Here is a 22,670-nt window from a genome sequence, read left to right on the forward strand (position 1 = left end):
ATAACGGAAAAAGGTAGTCCATGCATACCTATGTATCATTAAGCCTAAGAAAGCTGAGGTGGCTGGCTGAATATCAGAGTGACCTAAAAGAATTTCTACACAAGATACAGAGGAGATTTTGTAATGATAAAAGGACCTAAGCAGACATAACAAGGTGTAAAACCTACTGAGAGTTTCAACATACGTGAAAAAAAAAAAAAAAAAAAAAACCCAGATGGAACAAAAGGGAGAAATAGACGAATTGACAACACCAGCTAAGGTCACACTACTCTCGCAGCAACCAACAGAAAGGACGAACAACAAGCCAGTGATCTGCTAGAAGATTCGATCGCGCTGTCCACCAACTCTGCCATGTGCAAGAATACTGCTCCATCCAACAGCTGCAGAAAACGCTTTCCTTCCCACCCTGCTTGCGGAACACTGGCTGATACAGACCACGCGCAGGGGTCAAAACTCGTCTCAACTGATGTAAAGATCAAAACTGTAAACAATGTGTTATCTGATCACAAAAGGAAACTAGAAACTAAAAACAAAACGATACCTTCTCCGGTTCTCAAACAGATAGAAATTAAGCAATGCATTTCTACATAAGCCATGAGTCAAAGAATTAAATTACAGGGGGAAATGTAAAATATTTTTAGCTAAATGATAATACCAACATAGCCCTTAAAAATTTGTAATATGCAGCTAAAGATGTGCTTCCGGGGATATTTATATTTCTAGACGGTTCTGTGGGAAAAGAAGAAAGGTTTTGTGTCAGTCACCTAAGGATCCGCCACAAGAAGCTAACAAAACAGTAAAATCAAAAACAAAGTAGAAATACAAAAGGGTAGATAGAAGGCTGCCATCGAAGACAAAAGATCTTTGAAACCAAAGTTGCTTGCAACACGGATAAAATTATTAAACCCTCAGCGAGGTCGAAGAAAAAGCGACAGAAAACACGACTTAACCAATTTCAGGCATGAAAGAGACTGGCATTACTATAGAGAATAAGGGTGTTACAGTAAGAAAATACTATGAAAAACTGTATGCCAATAAATTGAGCTCAGATGACATGGACAGTTCTTTGGAAGACACAGATGATCCACCTGTCACAGAATGAGAAGTATCTGTCGGGTCCTGTATTTGTTACGGAAACAGACTTCACCATGAATGCCCTCCCCCCAACACGCCCACACACCCGCACTCTCCAGGCCCAGGGGACCAGGCCGATGGATGCTATCAGACATTTCAAAGGGACATGAAAATAATAATCCTACCTTCTTTCACAAACTACAGGAGGAAAGAAAACCTCCCTAACCCTTATTATAAGGCCAACATAACCCCTACACCAAAAGCAGACAAGAATATAATGAGAAAAATACTATAAACCAATATCCCCTGAACATAGACTTAAAATCCTTAATAAAGTATTAGGAAATCACAGCCAATACTTTCTCTATACCTACACTCACACACACTCACACACACACACACACACACACACAGGAAAAGAATGGGCGGCTCATTTGTGGACCTAAATTGTCCATATTCCCAGGACTATACCTAATTAGGCCACCCTGTTCTTATTTGTTTAAAACTCTTCAGCCCACATGGATTTCACTATTCCTTTGATAACCTACTTCAATATTTCGCGGGCTTAGCTCTTAAGCTATTTCTACAAAAGACTGGTGGTGAACCACCAAGAGAAACATGCATTACAAAAATAAATAGGGCACAACCTTAAGAAATGTACTTTTAAAATTACTGTGAGTTTATCACCAGCGAACTTTGATGTTCTCAAACAGTTGTATATAAAACTGCCTTTACCCAAACCGCTGAAATCATCCAGTGTGCACATAAATAAAAGAATACCCAAGGTCAATGTAAGGAGACGATATGAAACAGAGTAAAATCAGCAAATTAGCCTGATGTGAGGCTTTAGGTTTTTTGTTGTTGCTGCTTTTACAGTTGCTGTGGTTACCCTCTGTTTCAGAGTCATTTTATCCTCCAATTGAATTTTCTCTTCAAATCAAAGGTTTAACATGGGGTAGGAGAGCATGAAAAGAGAAATGTGAATATACAGCTGAGATGATCTTCACGAGCTAGTCACTAGGTGCTAGCTAGAAAAAAACCCCAAACCCAACGCAGCACACAGTCATTCTCACCCACCCTTCGATCTGGCTGCTTTTCTAGGGGGTCACAGGAACAAGCTAAAGCAGTGGAGACCTCTTCTGAATTTTATTAACTGATCGGCTCATGTCTTCGTCTTCTGCCCAATACAAAAATAACATTCCAAGTCGAAGTTCATATATTCTGCAGAGAGATTTCTTTTGCACCAACTATTAGGACACATGGTCTTTTTTTTTTTTTTTTTTTTTTTTTAAGAGACAGAGCACAAACAGGGGAGGGGGAGAGGGAGAGGGAGACGCAGAATCCGAAGCGGGCTCCAGGCTCCGAGCTGTCAGCACAGAGCCCGACGCAGGGCTCGAACCCACAAATTGTGAGATCATGGCCTGAGCTGAAGTCCGACGCTCTACTGACTGAGCCATCCAGGCGCCCCAGGACACATGGTTTTTTTTAAAAAAGTTTTTCCAAATGTGCTGATTCATTTACATGCAAAGTTGGGCACAGACAAGAAGTGTAAGGAGAGGGTAGAGCTTTAGGGAACCACGTTTGCTGAAAAGAAAAAGCAGTACGTGAAGCGGGTCCGTTGGCTCCCTGTGTCAGTATTTACCGAGCAGCTATGACACATTCGGCACGGGGGACAGTGGCGGGTAAGGTGGACGCGGTCTCTGTCACCCTGGAGCTTAAACACTGACCAGGAAGACAAACAGGTGACACAACGTGATGAGCCCTTGGAAGAAGTGGCACTTGGAGCACACTCGGCAGGGGCGTCGCCCTGACCGCAGGCGGGTGGCGAGGACCGAGGACCGGACACCCTGAGAAGCGATGTTACGGCTGGGTCCCACGGTGCGGAAAGAGCTGTCTGGCAGAGACGGACGGGAGTGGAAGGTCAGAGAACGAAAGGGCAGCAACACAGAACCACTTCCCTAAGGACACGCAGCTACTGATGCTGATGCCCAACATCTCTACAAACAAGCTGCCAGCTGTCAAAGCCACACCAGATTTGAACGATGCTCATTACCATCTAATGACTGTGTCGCGGTCGACAGATGGTTAAGACGGCTCCCCGGACTCACATCCTGGTGCCAGCCCTCCCCTGGAGAGGGGTCTGACCAGGCCTACTTGCTTCTGACCAACAGAATATGGCAACACTTCCGCGATTAGATTGCACAACTTGTGGCTTCTGTCTAGCGGTCTCTCTCTCTCGCCTTCTGAGCTCGCTGGCTTGGGTGACGCTAGTTTTCGTGCCGGACAGGGAAGGGAGGGAGTCCTCCTGCCAAGGGCCAGTGAGGAACTGACCCCCTCTGTCCAACGGCTCTCGGGGAACCGAAGTCTGCCTGTAGCCATGTGAGCTTGGAGGCTGACGCTCTCCCAGGGCGACCTTCAGATGGGCGCCTGGCCCTTGAGTACCGCCTGTGACAGAAGCAGAAGCGGACGGCCATGCTGTGTGCCCACATTCCTGACCCACAGAAACTGTGAGGTCATAAACGCGTGCGACTTGAAACCACTGACCTGTGGCCACTTGTTATGCGGCAACAGGTAACTGATGCAGGTGCACCTATAGTTCAAATAATTTTTACAGCCATCGTGGATAAAGGTGATTAGGGTGAGTCCTACATTTGATTTGTGACAGAGAACAGAGGACAGATAACTATTTTTTTTAAGTTCATTTATTTTGCGAGAGAGCACGAACAGGAGAGGGGCAGAGAGAGGGGGGAGAGAGAGAATCCCAAGCAGGCTCCGCGCGGTCGGTACAGAGCCCGACGTGGGGCTCGAACTTACAAACCGTGAGCTCATGACCTGAGCCAAAACCAAGAGCCAGATGCTTAACTGACTGAGCCATCCAGAACAGCTAAATATTAAACAGCAAGCTTCCCTGGCAGAGAAAACATATTTGGGCTGAGACCACACATGTCCTTTTACTGCAGATATAAAGTGTCAAAAATGCCGGACCCAGAAAATGGGTCCCTAGCCCTATTTCCCTGCCAGTCCCTGAGGGTCAGGACCCACCCCAGGGGCCGTCCCCAGGATCGACACAGTGAACGTCTCAAGCATCTTTCTACTCAGCGTCTTTCTGGAAAGATGAGCTGCTATCTCCTCAAACTCTGATCCCCCCGGGAGAGCTCTGAAGGGTTCCAAACCTGGAAGGGCACTTGGGAGTCATGGCTCTTTCCAGGGTAGCCACATAGTAAACCACCGTGGGCTCTGGAATCAACCATGTAGTATGGTTGGGGCTGAGCCTCCCAGGAGACAGAGGAGAGGCAAATCGCAGGCGCTCTGTGCTTCAGTCCCTTCCTCTGTAAAATGGAAATAATTACAGCACACCCCTCCCAGGACTGTCGCGAGACTTCAATGAGAGAATTCCCATGAAGGGCTTAGCCCAGCAGGTGCTGAATGTTAGGCTCCGTGCCAGGGTCATCACAAGGGCTCGAATTAGCGTGTCAATTTCTTTATTGCCTATTTGGGCAGTACTTCCTGGGTATAATCTTCCTGTGCCACCTGCTAGCTGTGTGACCTTGTACAACTTGAACTTCCTGACCTTGGCTTTCATATCAGGAAAAGAGAGCGGTCAGAGTATCTCCTGCCCAGACCCATGGTGATACACAGAGGATGCGTATACGCGCTTGGCTCAGTGCTGGCACGCGGAAGTTACAAAAGCAAATACGCCTCTAAGAAATTCCTTAATTCTGTCTGTCTTCAAAGGTAGAGCAAGGACCCTCAGGAAACAGGACTGCTGCCCAGGTACGCAGGTAAAAGTGGTCCCATAATGTGTTGAACTAAGACTAAATGAACATATATATATATATATATATATATATATATATATATATATATATATATATTTGAAAATTCATTTGCTTCTTTGCAACTCAACGGAAAAGGTAGCCAGAACCAACAGTTTAAGATGCAGGAGATAAACAGTCTTGGCAGTGAGGGAAAACATGTCTTTCCATTTACTGATTTTTCTTCTACAAATTGGGGCAATACCGGCCACATTCAGTCTTAGGGTGGAACATTTTTGTCAGAGTCTGGAATGTTCCAAGTTTTAGTGACTAGAAACGCAAGGATGCAGGGCCTCTAACTGGCTGTACTACTGCAATCACATAGTCTAATTGGTAATTAGCACAAAAGTTAAGAGCTTATATATACGCTTCACCCGCAAAATGAGAAAGACTTCTATTTCTACAGAAATGCTACAAACACCTACCCAAGCACCTTGATAAGCGTTTTGTATTTTGCATTTATTTTCCCTGTAATTCTACTCTCGGTCCTCCTCCCCAGTCCCCTTCTCCGCAAGCCAGTGGAAGGTGAGGGCTGGGAAAATCATGCCCCTGACCGGGGTCCCTGACATCACTCATGCTTCCTCCAGCTCTGTTGCTGAGCCTGCAGCATGTCCCATGCAGTGGAAAAAGAAACGGCGATGACCGTTTTGTTTGCTATAACCAAATGATATCTGACATTATTAGGACACTCTCAGACGGTCCTCGTTAGCAAAGAGATGCCCCAGCCCAAGACCGGGGAAAAACAAAGACTGAACCGGTGCGCCTGGGTGGCTCAGTGCGTTAAGCATCCAACTTGACTTCAGTTCAGGTCATGATCTCGTGTTCGTGGGTTTGAGCCCCCGTTGGACTCTGCTGATGGTGCAGAGCCTGCTTGGGATTCTGTCTCCCTCCATCTCTGCCCCTCCCCCAGTTGCTCATGCTCGCTCTCTCCTTCTCAAAATACATAAACATAGGGGCACCTGGGTGGCTCAGTCTGACCTCTGCTCAGTCATGACCTTGTGGTTCACGAGTTCCAGTCTGGCATTGGGCTCTGTGCTGACAGCTCGGAGCCTGGAGCCTGCTTCGGATTCTGTGTCTCCCTCTCTCTCTCTGCCCCTCCCCACTTGTGCTCTGTCTGTCTTTCAAAAAAAAAAAAAATAATAATAAATAAATAAAAATAAACTTTACCAAAAAAAAAAAAAAAAAAAAAGACTGAACCATGAGATTTAAGACCGGAGAAAAAGAAACGGAAGCATCCTGCCCTCCCAAACCTCCACTGCCCCTGTGTTGACCTCTGGGATTAACCTGCACACACATCTTCCAACAGAAGGAGGGATGGGGGCGGGGGCCACAGAAGCTGAGCACTTTGTGCCTCCCAAGGCGCGACCCCAAACCTCCATCGCTGAACTGACAGTGGTACCCTGTGCCCCCCAATCTAAAAAAGAACTCAAGTCACAAAACTTTCTGCCCAACCTGCCCGTAATCCGATGCTCACAACAACCCAGCAAGGTAGGCTGTGTCCTGATTCTCCCTGGACAAATCAGGAAACTGAGGTTCAGAAAGATTCCCTAGTTTCCCCAGGTCACATGGCCGTAAAGAGGCCAAGCCAGACCTGTGCAGTCCAAGTCCCAGGTCTGGCATGGCCCCGGATACCTGTCAATGTCATCACTGCAGTGCGAGAACACACGGCACCCTCAACGCACTAACCCCGCATGCAAGTGACATCAGGGGAGGGAAGTTAAGATCTCTCTTTACCTGATGGCATTTATGCCCATAAGAGGAGCAGAAGCGTCTATTAGGGATTTTTTCATGCTACAAGACAGTTGTCTTGACGTGGCCTTTCAAACTCTGTCCTGTCTAGTCCCTCCTGCCACTCCTTTGAAACCACTTTCCTACTCTGTCACCAATGCTGTGGCCCTCGGCTGTGCTAAGAAAGAAGGTTGAAAAGCACTTTTTCAGGGTGGGCAGAGATAAGGAAAAAGAGAGACGCTGAACCATGTGTCAGTGGGACAGGAAGTTTCAGGAGGACACCTACTGCCGCTGAGTAAACTATATGCTCCAAGGAACCGACTCTCCCTGCTAAGAAACCGGAAGTAAAACTTCATGAACTGAGTACACTAAATCCAAATTTTAGTGACAAACCAGGCATCTGATATCTCGAGCTAAATCAGTAGAGAAGTCATTCTGCATGGGATCATGTTATTCGTTGCAAGAGTTACAAAGACACACCGATGAATGTTTCAATCACCGGCTTACCCCATTATACGATCCGCTCTCGATATGAGAACTTTAAAGTATGGAACAAATTCAATATACGCTCCTGGACGGCTCACACGAATGGAATTCTGTTGACACCTCTTCTGGCAGAGGAGCGGCTTCTGGGAGTGTATTCCGGCCTTGTTTCCCAGCTGTTCGCATTCTGCCTCAGCCAGAGGGAGACGGGAACAGCTGACGGCTTCACCCCCAAAGCTCAGCCTGGCCCCATCATTAGCACATCTCACCCCTGCAGCTGCCAAGGCAAAGACTAACATGCCAGCAGGAAAGCAGCTGACTTGCTTTTCTGACCAAGCTTTGGAGTCTTGGAAGCTGAGAAGCAGGGCGCCAGGTGGGCTCAACTCATTTTCTGCACATCTGTAGGATCCGCTCGCTCTATGTGCCGGGAGGTGAGCAGCTGTGTCTGTTTTTCTCGCCATCATATCCCCAGTTCCTGGCACAAATCTGAGATCACTGTAGGCAAATAAATGTGATGACTAAGAAGACCAAAGCCTCAACGTTGGGGATTCCCAGTTCTGAAAGCATGGTGGACTGAGCAGATTCAGAGAGAAAACTTTCTCACTACAAACACAAAACTGTGAAATAAAATGTGGCATGTCTGTAGTATAGACATATCTAAACCGGAATGAAAGGAAAGGAAATTGCCAGGATCCATAAATTAAAAAAAGAATTAAAAAAGAATACCCAGAGCATTCAAACACTGCCAACGCCGTTGATGCCACGAAGACTCAGCAGATATAGGTCTTTAGTCTAGGACCTGTCAGGTTAATGACAGGCAGTATGGTTGCGTACATAGGACATGGGGAACCAGAGCTGGGACTCCTGTGTAAAGCCAGGATCCTTCGGAACTGCCCTTCCCAAGTTCAAGGGCCTAGAAGAACTCTACCAAGTGCCCTAGGGAAACTACAAAGCGGCACATCTACCCAGAGAACTCGTGAAGGTTAGGGGTGTCCCAGGAAAAATCAAAACCTCAAGCCTTCACCTCATGGGTGTAAAAACCAAAAAGACAATCATCGTATGGTACACAATGCCCCAAATGAGAAATTAACATAAAAACTGAGCTCAGATGAGTGAAATCTTGAAATAGCCTTCATAAGTAAATAAACCAGTCCACTAGACCCTTCATAATCCCAGGTGCATTGGATTCTCATGGAAGCAATAGTAGTGGATGTGAAAGACTGAAAAGGAGCTCAAAATCTGAAATTGAAAGGCACTGGAAGAGATAACTCATGACAATACAGATTCAGCACCCTAAGACACAGAAATAATAGAATAATCTAAAAGGGAAGATGGATAAATAAATACGTGTATATACTTTGTACATTTTATAAACACACACACACACACACACACACACCTAAAATCTCCACCTTGCCAAAACTTTTAAAGACACAGAATACACAGAAACCATAATAGCATAATAGAGATAATGAAAGGACATTATTGAGAAATTATCTGGCAGTTTAAAAAAAAAAAACAAAATAAATCTATAAATGAAAAATTAAAGGCATTGGAAAATAAAAGTCAATCCATAGACAATTTCAACAGCAATACAGACATTGCTTGAAAGAGAACTGGGAAATGAACTTTAGGCCTGGAGACATCACCCAGAGTGTAAAGCAGAGCGATAGAAACAAAGAGAAATTAAAAGCAGTATGACTGAGTAATAAGGTCCCATTACATATACTAGAAGTCCAAAGAAGGTAATGGAGAAAATAGAGACAAGGCAGTAATTGAAGAGACAATGGTGAAGAACTTTTAATAATTGACTGGATTCAAGACACACATCAAGGGCAGATATACACAAATTAAAAATAAATCTGTATCAAAAATCCTGATCATAAAAAACTACAGAACCACAATACAGACAACCAACCAAACAAACAAAAAAACCAAAGAACAATCTTAAGAGCAACCAGAGAAAACCTTAGTGCAAAGGAAAACAATCATTAAAGACTTCTCAACAGTAATAGAGACCAGGATACAATAGGTAATATCTGTTAAAGGACAATAACCATAACCTAGAATTCTATATGTAGCTAACATTCATGAAAAAGAGAAAAAAAAAAAACATTTTTCAGGCAAACACAGAGAATTTGCTATTCATGGATCTATAATGAAACACTACTTTCATAAGAAGCAAACTAAATCCGGGAAGCAGAGGAACTCTTAACACTGGACTAATCAAAATAAGTCAGGACTATTAAAAAACAAACAGAAAGCCTACCACCACCCTATGACATTTTTTGATAGTGTGTTTCAATATAGTAGAATAAAATGCTAGGTAAAAACCATCAGTGGGAGAAGAGATGAAAGGCGTTAAGCATTCTTAGCCTGTAGTACTATGTGAGAAAAGGGTAGAGTTATTGACCACCTTTACACTTTGGTACCTGAGGTGCAAATGTTAAAAATTTAACAGTACTACTAAAATTGTGGAAATGGAATATATAACCTCTAAATTAATGGAACTGGACAGAAGTAGGTGTAAATAACCCTTCAGTAATAGAATATGATACAGGAAAAGGAAAGTATCTAAAAATAGCGATAGTAAATAGAAAAAAAATGGAGGAAGAGTTCAAAATTATCAAAGCTACAATAAATGTAAACGGATAAAATTACTTGGTTAATAGGCAGCAATTACAAAATTTTAAAAATCCAGGCATATTTTGTTCATGATGGATACTTGTGAAATATAACATGGAAAATTTTAAAGTAAAGAGATAGGAAAAAATATACCAGAAAAATTTTAACCAAAAGAAAACTGATATAGTAATTTTCTCTTAGACAAATCCGAGGGTGTACACAGTGGAATGGACCAAAAAAAAAAAAAAAAAAAAAAAAAAAAAAACAAACCTCCAAAAGGAATAATGCAAAACTTGACAGAATTACAAGGAGAAAAAAAGAAAACTCATGATTCTATTGGAGTTTCAAAACCTTTCTTGAAAACAGAAATACTGAGCAAAAAAAAAAAAAAAACCTATTTGTCATAGTATGACTTGACATCAGATAATAAGCTTAATTTAATTGACATTTCTAGAACCCTATACCCAATACATTATTTTCAAACACATATGTAATTTTTCCAGAAATCAACCATGCATGAGCTCATAAAGAAAACTTCAAATGGATGAGAATCGATAAGACACAGATGACTTTTTCTGACACTAGTGTGATAAAATCGATAAATAACAAAGAAACTACCATTCCTCAAGCATTTGGAAAGTAAAAGACAAACACACCAATCAAAACATATGTCTAAATAACTTAGTAATAAAAAAAATGCAAAAAAAAAACCCCATAATGCAAGTTATAGACCATTTTGGGTAGGTTGATAGCACAAAACTAAAAGCAAAATGTGTGCAGTGGCAAATGCAGCAATCAGAAGGAAAATTTTACCCTTTGTGAATACAACAGAAGAGACAGATGACTGAAAGTGGAAGAGCTAATCTTTCACAGAACAGCGTAAGTTCCAAGAAAGTAGAAGAAAGGGATGAGAATTTAATGAAATGGAAAAAAAATAAATCTATAAAAGAAAAACACAACAAAGTTATTTAAGACAGAGAAAATGCGAATAGCACTTCATCCAGTGAGGAGATTAAACTGTCAAATTTCTCGTAAAAAAAGCACCACACCCTGATATGAAGTGCCAACAACTTTCAAGAAAAAACTAACCTTGTATACCTAACCTCTCCTAGGAATTGAAAAAGAAGCAAGGAAGGCATGCTAATTCCCTTTCTGAGGCTAATGGCAAAGCTTTGAAATGAAAATTAAACATATTTACAGAAAGGAAAATTAGAGATTAAAGTTGGTTATGAACATTGCTCTATAAGGAGCTAAAGTCTTAAATAAAATATTAGTAAATATAATCCAACACTGTATTTTAAAAATGTATCCAAATCATAGAGGACTTATCCTAACCATTCAAGGATGGTTTAACAACATAAAATCTATTAATACAATGCATTACACTAACAATAGAGGAGAGGAGGGAGGAAAAATCAACAACACATAAACAAGTGATCAACAAATGCTGAGGAAAAGTTTGAATAAATTAAGCAACGATTTATATATGTTAAAAGGAAAACATTGTAGCAAACTAGCAGTATAGGGAAATGTACTTAACCTGATAAAACATATCTAACAAAAATTCACAATAAATATATTAATGGTAAAAAGCAGCTACAGTTACTTTCACTAAAGCTGAGGAAAAAAAACCCAAGGACATTTGCAATCACCATGTTCGTTTATCATTGTAATGGGCAATGCTAGTCAATGAAAGAAGAAAAATAAAAGAGGTAGAATGCATAAGAACTGTAAAGAAAAAACAAAATTTACCATCATTTTCAGATAGTAGTTCTTTTAGAATTTTTATGAACTCAACTTACAAACTATTGGAATAAAAATCAAGCAAAGTCTCTGAATTCAAAACCAAAACACAAAAATCAGTAACATTAATTTATACTGAAAAGAAAACATCAATGAGAACTTTTCTGGTGAAGGGGGGAGGGGCAGAGAGAGAGGGAGAGAGAGAATCTTAAGCAGGCTCCACAACCAGTATGGCTCAATTTTACCACCTTGAGACCATGACCTGAGCCAAAATCAAAAGTCAGATGATCAACCAATTTAAGCCACACAGGCAACCCATGAACTTTTTAAAAAGAAGTAATTCCACAGACAAAACAAGAATAGTCGTAAGCTGGTATTTGTAGAAGCTAAATAATAGAATTAGACATACGTGTGCTCATTATACCAGTCTGTCTACTTTTGTATGTGTTTAACATTTTTCATATCAAAAAGCTAAAACCTAAAAATAAAAATAGTGATACCATTCAGAGTAACAAATCTATTACGTACCTCAAAATACATGTCACAAAGATATGCAAGAGCTTTAAAGAGAAATTAATTAAAACTTACTGAATAACATTAAAAAACACATGAATAAAGAAATGACCACATTCATGAAGTGAAGCTTTGATGTCATGAGGTAGTCAATTCTCCCTCAAATTAAGCTGTAAGTCCCCATAGGGTATTTTGCAGAACTTATCAAGAAGATTCTAAAGTTCATATGAAATATTAATGTTTCAAGAATAATCAAAATAATTTTAAAGTAGAGTAGGGAGAGGAGGAGGGGAAATTAATGTTTTCTGAGCACTTCGCAAGAGCTGTCTAAAGCACTTTCCATGTATTATCTCATTTACTCCTCTTCACACCCCTTTAAAAGTAGCACATGCTATTATTGTCACCATGTCATAGAGGGAAAGACTGGGGGAAAAAACTGCACAACTTGTGTGGGGTTTAGGGTGACCAATCTTCATGGTTTGCCCAGCACTAAGGGCTTCCTGCAACACAGGGTTCTCAACGTGAAGACTGGGAAACTCCTGACAATACAGGATATTAACCACCTTTCCAAGGTCACAGGTCAGTAACTGGGTGACAGAACTGATATGTAAACACTGGTAAGCTGACCTCTGTGTCTGTCCTCTATACACTCTATGCCAACCAACCTAAACACTTAGGACTGATTACAAAGTACAGAAAATTGAATCCAGGAGGATGCTGGAAATAGGATAAATAAATGTGCAACAGAACAAGGAACCCAGAAGCATATCTGTCTATACTTGGTATTTTACCAAAAGAGAGAAAGGATTCAGTAAATGTTAACTAGGATGATCGGTTATCTATATGGGAAAAAAACAGATGCTGGCTTCATACAATAAATAAAAAATAAAGTCCAATTATACCAGAAGTGAACAGCCAAAAGTTAAAATTTAGAAGAACTTATTTTTAAATCTCTATAGGAGCTTAGTAAAGAGAAAAAGATTTACTGAACTCAACCTAGAAAAATGGGCAAATGATAAGAATAAATAATTCAAAGAAGAAACACAGAAAACAATATAAAAAGACTCTCAGAGGGGCGCCTGGGTGGCTCAGACGGTTAAGCGTCTGACTTCGGCTCAGGTCATGATCTCACAGTCCTTGAGTTTGAGCCCCGCGTCGGGCTCTGTGCTGATGGCTCAGAGCCTGGAGCCTGTTTCAGATTCTGTGTCTCCCTCTCTCTCTGACCCTCCCCCGTTCATGCTCTGTCTCTCTCTGTCTCAAAAATAAATAAACGTTAAAAAAAAAATTAAAAAAAAAAAAAAAGACTCTCAGAGTCTCTAGTAACCAGGAAATTGACAATTAAAATAATGAGATATTTCACCTCCAGCTTAGCAACATTTAAAAGTCTGAAATTGCCATTTGCAAAACCATAGGTAACCAGAACTTTCTAACAAATAAGCATCTAAACTGGTACAACCAATTTAGAAAGTGACAGAGCAAAACATAGGAAAGTGGGAAATGGGCATACTCTACTACTCAATTCATTTGTAATAGAGTCCCTAGAGCTCATACCTATATAAGGAGATAGGTACAAGTATCTTTGCACCATTGCAATATCAAGAACTGGGAAAAACAGATATTTATCAACAGGAATGCACAATTTATGGCTCATTCGATTAAAAGGAATGAAGCAAGCATATGTACCAACATGAATAAATCCTTAAAATATTGATTTAAAAAAAAGTAAGTTGCACAAGCCTGTTGTATATAGTTGGGTACTGTTTATGTGATGTTTCAATGTAAAAAGTGTGTGTGTATGTATGTGTGCGTGTGTATATATATATACATATATATGTATATATACATATATATACATATATATGTATATATACACACACACACACACATATATATATATATATATATATATATATATATATATATATATATAAAGTTTTCAGAGTAACAGTTGTTTCTGCAGAAGAAGGAAGAAGTGGATGGGTAGGGAGAACAGGGGACTGATATAAGTAGATCTTGAACATTTTACATCTTTAAATTTTCAAAATTCTGAAGCACATGTAGTAAAACCTGTTGGGATGAGCACTGGGTGTGGTATGGAAACCAATTTGACAATAAATTATATTTAATATAAAAAATTAATACAATAAAATAAATAAGAAAGAAACCTGGTTGATAAGAATATGGGTGTATAACTTATTCTGGATCCTTTCCTCAACTTTTGAAATATTTTACATTTTATAAGCCAATGGATGATGGGGACGAAAAGTCTTTTTCAATCATCTTTTTCATGATCACAACTTATACTGAAATTGGCTGAAAAAATGATTTCAGTTTAGAAATTTTACTTAGTAGGTCACACTTCTGGAATGCATCTATCCCATCAACCTGAGTACAGTTGCACTTTAAGATATAACACAGACTCCAAATTCTAATGCAGGCTAGGCTCTTGCGAACACTACCAAAAAATCCAGGATTTAGAATCAAAAACAAAAAGCCAGACCCAGGTTCTCAGAGACTATTCAGATTCATGTGGACACAGAGTTCCTGTGAAACGCTTAAATCCTATTCTGGCTTTAATTACAAACATAGCAAAACAGAAAACAAGGAATCTATTGGTCAAACTACAAGCCAGTGCTCACCGTACCCTGCTGAGCAACCTCAGTAGTTCTAAGAATGGATCCTCCGAACGGATGGGGGAAGCCAAAGCTTCCAGGAGCAGGTGAATGGATGGAAGGTCCAGAGTGGGTCCAATGAGACTGCCCAATTTTTTAAGTAGTTGTCTAGAGCCTGAGCTCTTAACGTAGCCTTGGGAGGACATAAAAGCTTAAAAGATGAAAGATATCAATATGACGCTGAATTATTCAGGTTCTCCATTCCATCATCTGTCAGCTGGAGGCCAGGCATACTGGACGTTAGATAAAGCACAAGGATGCAGAGTGAAAAACGAGCTGGAGGAAGTATGAAGATTGAGATGGCAGCCTGTTGGAGAGCATGACGTGCGATCCAGTTCAAATAAAGTCGATTTGAACTGCATTACCATTCTGCTTAAAACTAAGCTAAATTGCAACCTCATTGCTATAGATGTTATTATTATTCCAAAGACAGAGTACGTAGACTACCAAACGTTCGCCAGGGCTAGGGGAAGACCTCGTCTCCATCACGACACAGCCTAGAGACTGCCCTTGCACCCGCAACTTCGCAGATACTCACCGTCGGAAGCCACGGTCTCCTTCTCTGCCGAGTAAGGGTAGCAGCAGGAACGACTGAGAGATTCTCACACGACAAGGGTATGAGATGGGACATGTAAAGATCTTAGAACTGCTCCCGGCACCAAAGCCCTCAATAAATGCCTTTTTAGGCAACTACGTGCTGGTATAAAAACTTCTGGTTTAATAAAATACTAAACAAACACAGAAAGACATAGCTGCTAAAAATGCACAGTAACGATTTCTTGAAACGTTCGGTCCAGATTATATCAACTTCACTTTCTCAATCCCAGGGAGCTGATAATTGAAGAACTGTACATACTACAGAGTTGTCTAAAACAGCTCCCAGTGGGGACACGGCTAAAGGGCTACAGGGCTAGCCATGTGGTACGGAAGAAACATCTGAAAATGTTTCTCATACCTGTCTTTGTAAATCATAGACGCTGCAGGAACAGTTCAGCTTAAAAAGGCTTCTGGAATGCAAAACAAAAAATTTGTTTTGCAGTTGTAATGAGTTCATTACAGCATCATCCACACCCGGAAGAAATCTGTTTAGCATCTTTACATGATGCAGTTGCATTGCTTGAAAAAAAAAAAATCTTCAGTTTCCACAGCTGTAACATCTACCTAATTAGGTATATACTGACTTCAAGCATTTGTAGACTTTAAAAAGAAAGTTTTAAAACATTTAAAAATGGATGTAATTTTTGTTTCCACAAGGAAGGAACAGAAAGAGCCAAATGACAGTTAAGAGAAAGAAAGCGTGTCTATATGTAGGGTGCGGTAACAGAAGCCATGGATGTACATGGCAAACCCACAGGTGTTTATCTGCACTCTCTCCAAAACCCCACAATAAGGAATAATAATACCAGTAATTTAAAAAAACAATGCATTGGAGACAACAGGTAAGAGAGAGCAACAAAGCTTTGCAAGATGGAAGAGGATAGATGAGTGGTTCCCTACTTGGCAGAGAAGAGAATGTGGGAAGCCAGCTGCTTAGAGAGGAGGGGAGCCACTGAGAAGGTGAGATGGATGAGAAAAACCTGTAAGTGCTTGGGAACAGGAGTCATGGGCACCTCTGACAGCCAATACAGGCTGTGCTGAAATACTGTCCAAGGAAAGAGCCCCAGATCCCTTGAGAAGCCGCCATGGGGAAGGGATGGCCCCTTCCTCTCTGATAGATGAGGAGATGTATCTTCTGGAAACACCGAAGCAGGGAAGTTCTGTGCTCAATGACCCCAGGCATAGCGGAGGGAGGGAGGGGAAGCAAGGGGTCAAACTGAAAACAAAAGAGTTAAAAAAAAAAAAAAAAGCAAATCACACTTAATCACCTTAACCCTATCCCCCTTGCTCAGTTCACAGACCCTCTAATCAGGCTTCAATCTCCTCAACAGGAGGGTGCATGGTTCTCCTTCGGAGAAACGGACCAGCCTAAGAAAGAAGCATAGTCAGGGATGTATGAAGGTCCCTGCAATAAAGTTGTGCTTTGGAAGCATGCAGAACTGTCAATCAGCCTCTTAGTGTCTCATTATGAAATGGAAACAACCAAAACTCAGACATTTGAAGAAAGTCAGAGACTATAACAAATGGGGGTGGGGAAGAATCTCAGAGCTAATGAGGAGAATGAAGTGAGTAAAAGAATGCTCAAAAAATAAAAATAATACACTCCAAGAGTTTGCCGAAATCTTACATATTTTACAAAATAAAAAGGGACAGAGCACGAAATAACTTGAATAGCAAGGTAAAGAAACTCTCCCAGAAAGAACACAAATGCAGAGATGAAAAATAAATAACAAAATTACAGAATGTTTTTGGGAGGTTGGGAGAGCCAGCTGATAGCAGTTTCATTAAAAGCATGACAAAAACCAGTGATGAAGAAAATAATTGAAGAACACAAGGAAGTCGACTAGAATTGTATAGCTCGAGTGTTCAAACTGAAAGGGTATACAGAGTCCCCAGCACAATTGCTGATAAGAACTTAGTTAAAGCAAGTCACCATGAAATGTAATAGTACTAGGGATAATAAACGATGGTAATAGGTTCCAGGAAAAAAAAGTCTACATTTAAAGGATCGACAGAGTGCCATCAAGTTCTCAAACAGCAATGGGCATACAGACAATTAAGATCTGTCTTGTAAAATACCGAGGAAAGAGGATTTTCATCTTGGAATTTTATACCTAAACCAACTAGCAGTCAAGGGTGGAATATACGTACATATTTGTACACAAGGTATGGCAGGCACACATTTCAACCTTCTTTCTTATTCACATGTTTGCGATACCAATGTGTACAGATAAAAATACGTACTTACCTATTTTCTCAGGCAGTTAGCCATGGCCCTGTGTCCTACATCGACAAAGAGAAAATCTGCTACAAAGGCGTCTGAAAGTATCCTTATTTTCCTGATAAAAGAGACTTGGCTGGCTCTGCTTTTTCCCTCTTCTGCCCTATCACTGCCTAGAATTCAGATATAATGCTAAGAGGTAGAGCAGCTATCATGAGACCATGAAGCAGGAAAGGCAAAAATCAACATGTAAGGATGCCAGTGACAAACAAAAGTAAAAGCTTGGGTCACTGGTAGTCTCGCAGACCCACTGTGCCAGCTACTACACTGCTTACTTCAAAAGTGTGTATCATATAAAGAAAAAAAAAAAACTAAAGAAAAAAAATTCTGTAGTCAGGTTTTCCGTTATTTCATGCCGAAAATATTCCTAACAAGTTATCAAATGGTTTTGCCTCCCACACACCCTTCCTCAGAAAGTTACTGGAAGGTGTGCTCCACAAAAATAAGGAATAGATTAAGAAAGACGAAGTTATGGTGCTCATAAAACAGGTGATCCAACAGAGGAAGGGTGCAGAAAGAAATGAAAGTATCTTAGTATTACAGGTAGTCTTGAGACACCAGCCGCACTGTATGCTTGAAAGTAACCAGTTCATATTGGAACAAAAGAATAAAGGGCTCCAGGAGAGAGAACATCAAATAAAAATAAATAATGGATAGGGTACCTGTACCATCTTGTTGCAAGAAATTTAATAGTTCTTCCAGAAAGTTTGGGAGGTAGAGATTGGTACACCAGAAATAAAGCAAAAGAACAGGTTGTTTTTTTTTGTTTTTTTTTTTTTCAAAAAAGCAATTATTAACTCCAGGAAAAACAAAAAGTTGCAAGAGGTATGAAATGCAGTCATAGGACACCGCGTGGCTCAACTGTGAACAGTATTTGCAAAACCTTCAGAGTGCAAACACTGAATTTCGTTTTTTAAAAAAAATTATGGCGGGGCGCCTGGGTGGCGCAGTCGGTTAAGCGCCCGACTTCAGCCAGGTCAAGATCTCGCGGTCCGTGAGTTCGAGCCCCGCGTCGGGCTCTGGGCTGATGGCTCAGAGCCTGGAGCCTGTTTCCGATTCTGTGTCTCCCTCTCTCTCTGCCCCTCCCCCGTTCATGCTCTGTCTCTCTCTGTCCCAAAAATAAATAAACGTTGAAAAAAAAAGTTAAAAAAAAAAAAAAAATTATGGCAACACTATACTGGAAAGTTGGAAAGAAGGGATGCCAGTGTGGCTGGAGTAGAATGAGTAAGGGGGGAAGGGGGGTGTGGTAAGAAAGGATATCATAGAGGAAAACAGGGATTAGGTTATCCAGAGGTTTGAATTTTCTTTCCTAAGAGCTGTAGAAAGCCACTGGAGAGTTTTAAACAGGAAACCAGCATGATCCAACTCATGATTGAAAATGATGACTTTGGCTGTAGCACTGGGAAGAATACACTGTGCAGGGGCAGGAAGGAGAGCCAGCAGACCCGTCAGGAGGCTACTCTAGCAGGGATAAGAGGCTCCTGCAGAAGACAGAGAAGAAGAAACGGAGGGCTGGGTTGCGGAAAGCACACCTAGAAAGCGAGGGCAGAGGGTAGATGGAAATACATGTTGGAGGTCGGTGGATTTTAGGGAGAGAGGGATGGCTTTCTATGTGTTGGTGTGAGACATCTGGAAAAGGCAGAAGGTGTTATCACTGAGTCTGGAAGAGTGGGGGACGAGTGGATTCAGGAGTTGGGGGTCTGGGGTCTAGGGTTCTGTGTTGGACGCGTTGGGGGCGAAGATGCCACTAAAGAGCACCCAACAGGCAACTCTTCTGGGGCATGGGGTCCACACACAGGGAGACAACCCCCAGGATATACTCTGCCTTCAACAAGCAGTAATTTCTCCTTTTCTCTTGCCAACGCAAATGAATGTTTTATTACATGCTTGGATTTTTAAGCAACCTCAGTGCTATGATTTGGGGCACTGATTGATTTAAGAATTGATACTGAGAATCCAAAGATAAACAAGCAGTGAACCCTGGGACCTCACAACATATAACCCATTCAAAATGTTTAGGTCTAACTGGTTTTCTATCTGAGGCATCTCTATCCCAAGGAAAAATCCCATATTTGTCTCTAACAAGCTGGCCGTCAGAAAATAATAAAAGTCCCCCATTTCGCGAAATAATTTCCCATTGTTATTTGATTTAGTAAACATTGTCTTCTAAAAAATGTAATATTATCCACGCTCAGTGGATTTCTGTCTATGCGTATAGAGCATATGCAAGTTAAAGACCACCTCGGGCACACTTTGAGATTCTGTAGGAGTTTTAAAAAGTTCTTTCCCAATAAACATTCAAAGGGACCAATTTGTACAAAAGTCTTTCAAAAACGCTTTGACTACCATGATTTTGATCTGCAGGTCATAGAGCTCCTTCAACAGTCGGCAGAATTCTGCCTTGGCTTCCACACTGCTTTGTGCAATCCTTCGATTTAATCATTACTTCCCAGATTGGTCTTCATTACTGTGTGGATTTTAACGAGAGCTGGGTTTTAGCCACATTACAGTAGACGTGGTGGGGGTGGAGGATAGCAGTGGCAACTGCAAAATAAAACGTACCATAAAGTGGTAACGGCTCATGATTGAGGCCAGTTGTTGAAAAATAAATGCCTGTTACAGTAGAGAACCATAGACACTGAGAGTTGGAGGCCAAGGCAAGTCTTTCATTGGTAGGCCGACAGCGCCTCTAGCGGCAGAAAGACCGCGGTGGCGGCGTCCAGGGGAAGCTTCCGAATTTGTAACAAGGCACCTGCTGGGTGAGCCCTCATTAGGCAAAAACAAAGGACTCACAGGTGCCCCGCGTTAAGGGGATGCGACTCGAGGACACGCAGGCCTATGAAACAGCCATAATGCCTACGTCTCGGTTTAACTTCGAAGTGAGTTGTCACTTTACACAGGTTGACTGAAGGATTATTTACAGCCCAGAAAGTCACGGAGTGGCGGGAGGAGGAAACATTCTGCTGAAGTTTGGCCGCCGCCGACAACTAAGGGAGCGATCCGGAATAAAAAAGAAGGAAAGGAAACCACAGAAGTAGGTGAAGAGGCAATTAAAGAAAAAAAAAAAAAGAACGCTGTGGCACGCAGCACACCTGCGGAGAAGGGAATGGCTCACCTGTGTGGTTACTGCGCACCCTCCAAGTTTAGGGGGGCAGGGCTGGAAAGGAACAACCCCCCCCCAAGTTTAGGGGGGGGCAGGGCTGGAAAGGAAACTTCACGGAGGGTTGACCCAGAACCTGGGGAGGGTGGGGAGTGGATTCGGTAAAGGGAGAGGGTCCGTAAGAGGACGCGACGCATGCACATCATCCCCAGCGACACGTGTAACTGTCAAGACCCACACCTTGGCAAATGACACCCGAAAGGGGAGGGAGGGGAGCGGGCAGCGGCCCCGAGGTTGTGCCGTCCGGGCTACGCGCTGGCGTCTTCCGGGCCCCGAGCCAAGTGCTCCCTCCCCCTGCCCCCCCCCAACCTCCCGGGAATTGGCACCTCGGGCGGCGCGGGGGGGTGGGGTCCCCTCCGCGCCGGGAGCCGGAGCCCCGGGGCTCTGCACAAGCGCCCCCCGCGCGCCGCCCGGCCGCCAGGCGTCCCCCCCCCCACCCCGAACCCCGGTGCCGCGCGAGGTACCCTCCGGGGGCGGGGGCGATCCCCAGCCCGCGGAGGGGAGCGGAGGGCGGGAGCGGAGGGCCGGGGCCCGGCAGGGGGCCACCCGGGCTCGGCGACTTACCTCGGGCCGCGGGGGGCGCCAGCAGAGCCCCGGCCAGGGCGAGCAGGAGGGCGCGGGCGGGGGGCGCGGGCGGCGGGCGAGCTGCCATGGTCGCCGGCCTTCGGTGCAGCAGCTCTCGGGGCCCGGCGGCGAGCGCTGCACCATCCCACGCGGGCGCCGAGCGGGGACCCGGGCGGCGCGACCCGAGGGACTTCCTGCCGCCGGGAGTCAGCGCCGGAGCCCTCGCGCAGCGCCCGCGCCGCCGAGGAGCCGGTCTAGGCTTTCATTTTTTTTTTTTTTTTTTTTTTTTTTTTTCTGAAAGTTTTGCCCCCCCCACCCTCGGTGTGTGCGTGTGTGCGCGCGCGCGCGCTGCGCTGGCACGAGCCAGCCTTGACCGTTGCAGTGAGTGAGCAAACTGTCCGAGTTGGCCCGGGGACGAGGAAGGTCGTTAGGGAGAGGAGGCCGGCCTGTGAAATGGACCCGCGGCCAACAGTCACCGTTCTCATTACCTCGGAACAAATTATCGTCTCCCCCGCACCCCCGCCCGCCGGCGGCGTCCCGCGGGTCCTAGAGACCGCTCAGCGCCCCCCCATCCCCCCCCCCCCCCGCCATCCCACGCAGGGGTCCCGCCCAGAGCCCGCGCTCGCCCACCCCCGGGGGCGGCTCGGGGCCCGGCGCCTCGCGGGCCGCGCGCCCCGGCGGCACAGACGTGGCTCGGTGGCGGCGCGGACGCCCGGAGCGCACACGTCCCCGCCCCGGGATGATGTGGCCGCGGGGCCCCGGGCGCCCGGCTGCCAAGAGCACACGCGGCTGCACGGTCCAGCTTTCCAGTCTGAGGCTGGAAATGATGACTCCGCCGCTCGCTTCCCGGCTCGCCGGGAACCCGCGGACCGCCGGTAGCAGGTCTGAAAGGCTGTGTGTCCCGCGCCCGGACGGGCGTCCCCCGGGCCTGTCCCCTAGACCCCCACGCGGACACCTCGTGCCTGGGAAAATCATCTCGGACTCGCGGGCGCGCCACGTCTGGGCAAACATTATTACGCTTTGGGTGTATGCTTTAGGTTTTACGTTGATAGAGGTTGGCTCCCGTGTCTTTTCCTACGGCATGGACCCAGAAAAGGGGGCACTGTGTCGTCTCCCAAACTTTCCTGGGCGTGAGAAGCCTCTGGGTTTGTCTCTTAGAAATGCAGATTCCCCGGCGCCCTTCCACGCCTTTGGCACGAGACTCTCTGGGCCGCAGGAGAGCGCCTGGGGCCCGCGTGCCAAACACCGGTGAAGTCAATGGACGGCCTTACCTCGGGTCCTGGTTCTTGGCGGCCTCACCCCTTCCGCCAGAGAGACGCACAGAGCCTTGATGCCCCTTTTGGTGACCCGGCGTGTTGCCCTCTCAGAGAGGGTGGGGATCCACCTGCGGTGAGCTACACTCGCTGAAGGAGCCG

At 43.9% G+C, this 22,670-nt stretch overlaps 1 protein-coding gene across 1 annotated transcript in view; it reads right to left on the bottom strand.

Moving 5' to 3' along the window:
• Positions 1-21,753, bottom strand: part of ADAM12 (ADAM metallopeptidase domain 12) — a 353,237-nt gene extending 331,484 nt beyond the window's left edge. Inside the window, exon 1 of the mRNA XM_086681149.1 lies at positions 21,256-21,753. Within this exon, the coding sequence (XP_086537275.1) occupies positions 21,256-21,343 (88 nt within the window). The 5' untranslated portion in view covers positions 21,344-21,753. The remainder of the gene's footprint in view (positions 1-21,255) is intronic.
• Between the last annotated feature and the right edge of the window lie 917 nt (positions 21,754-22,670).

This window comes from Puma concolor, chromosome D2 (genome assembly GCF_028749965.1).
Source record: "Puma concolor isolate L17-30 chromosome D2, mPumCon1.1.hap2, whole genome shotgun sequence".
Classification (NCBI taxonomy): Eukaryota; Metazoa; Chordata; class Mammalia; order Carnivora; family Felidae; genus Puma; species Puma concolor.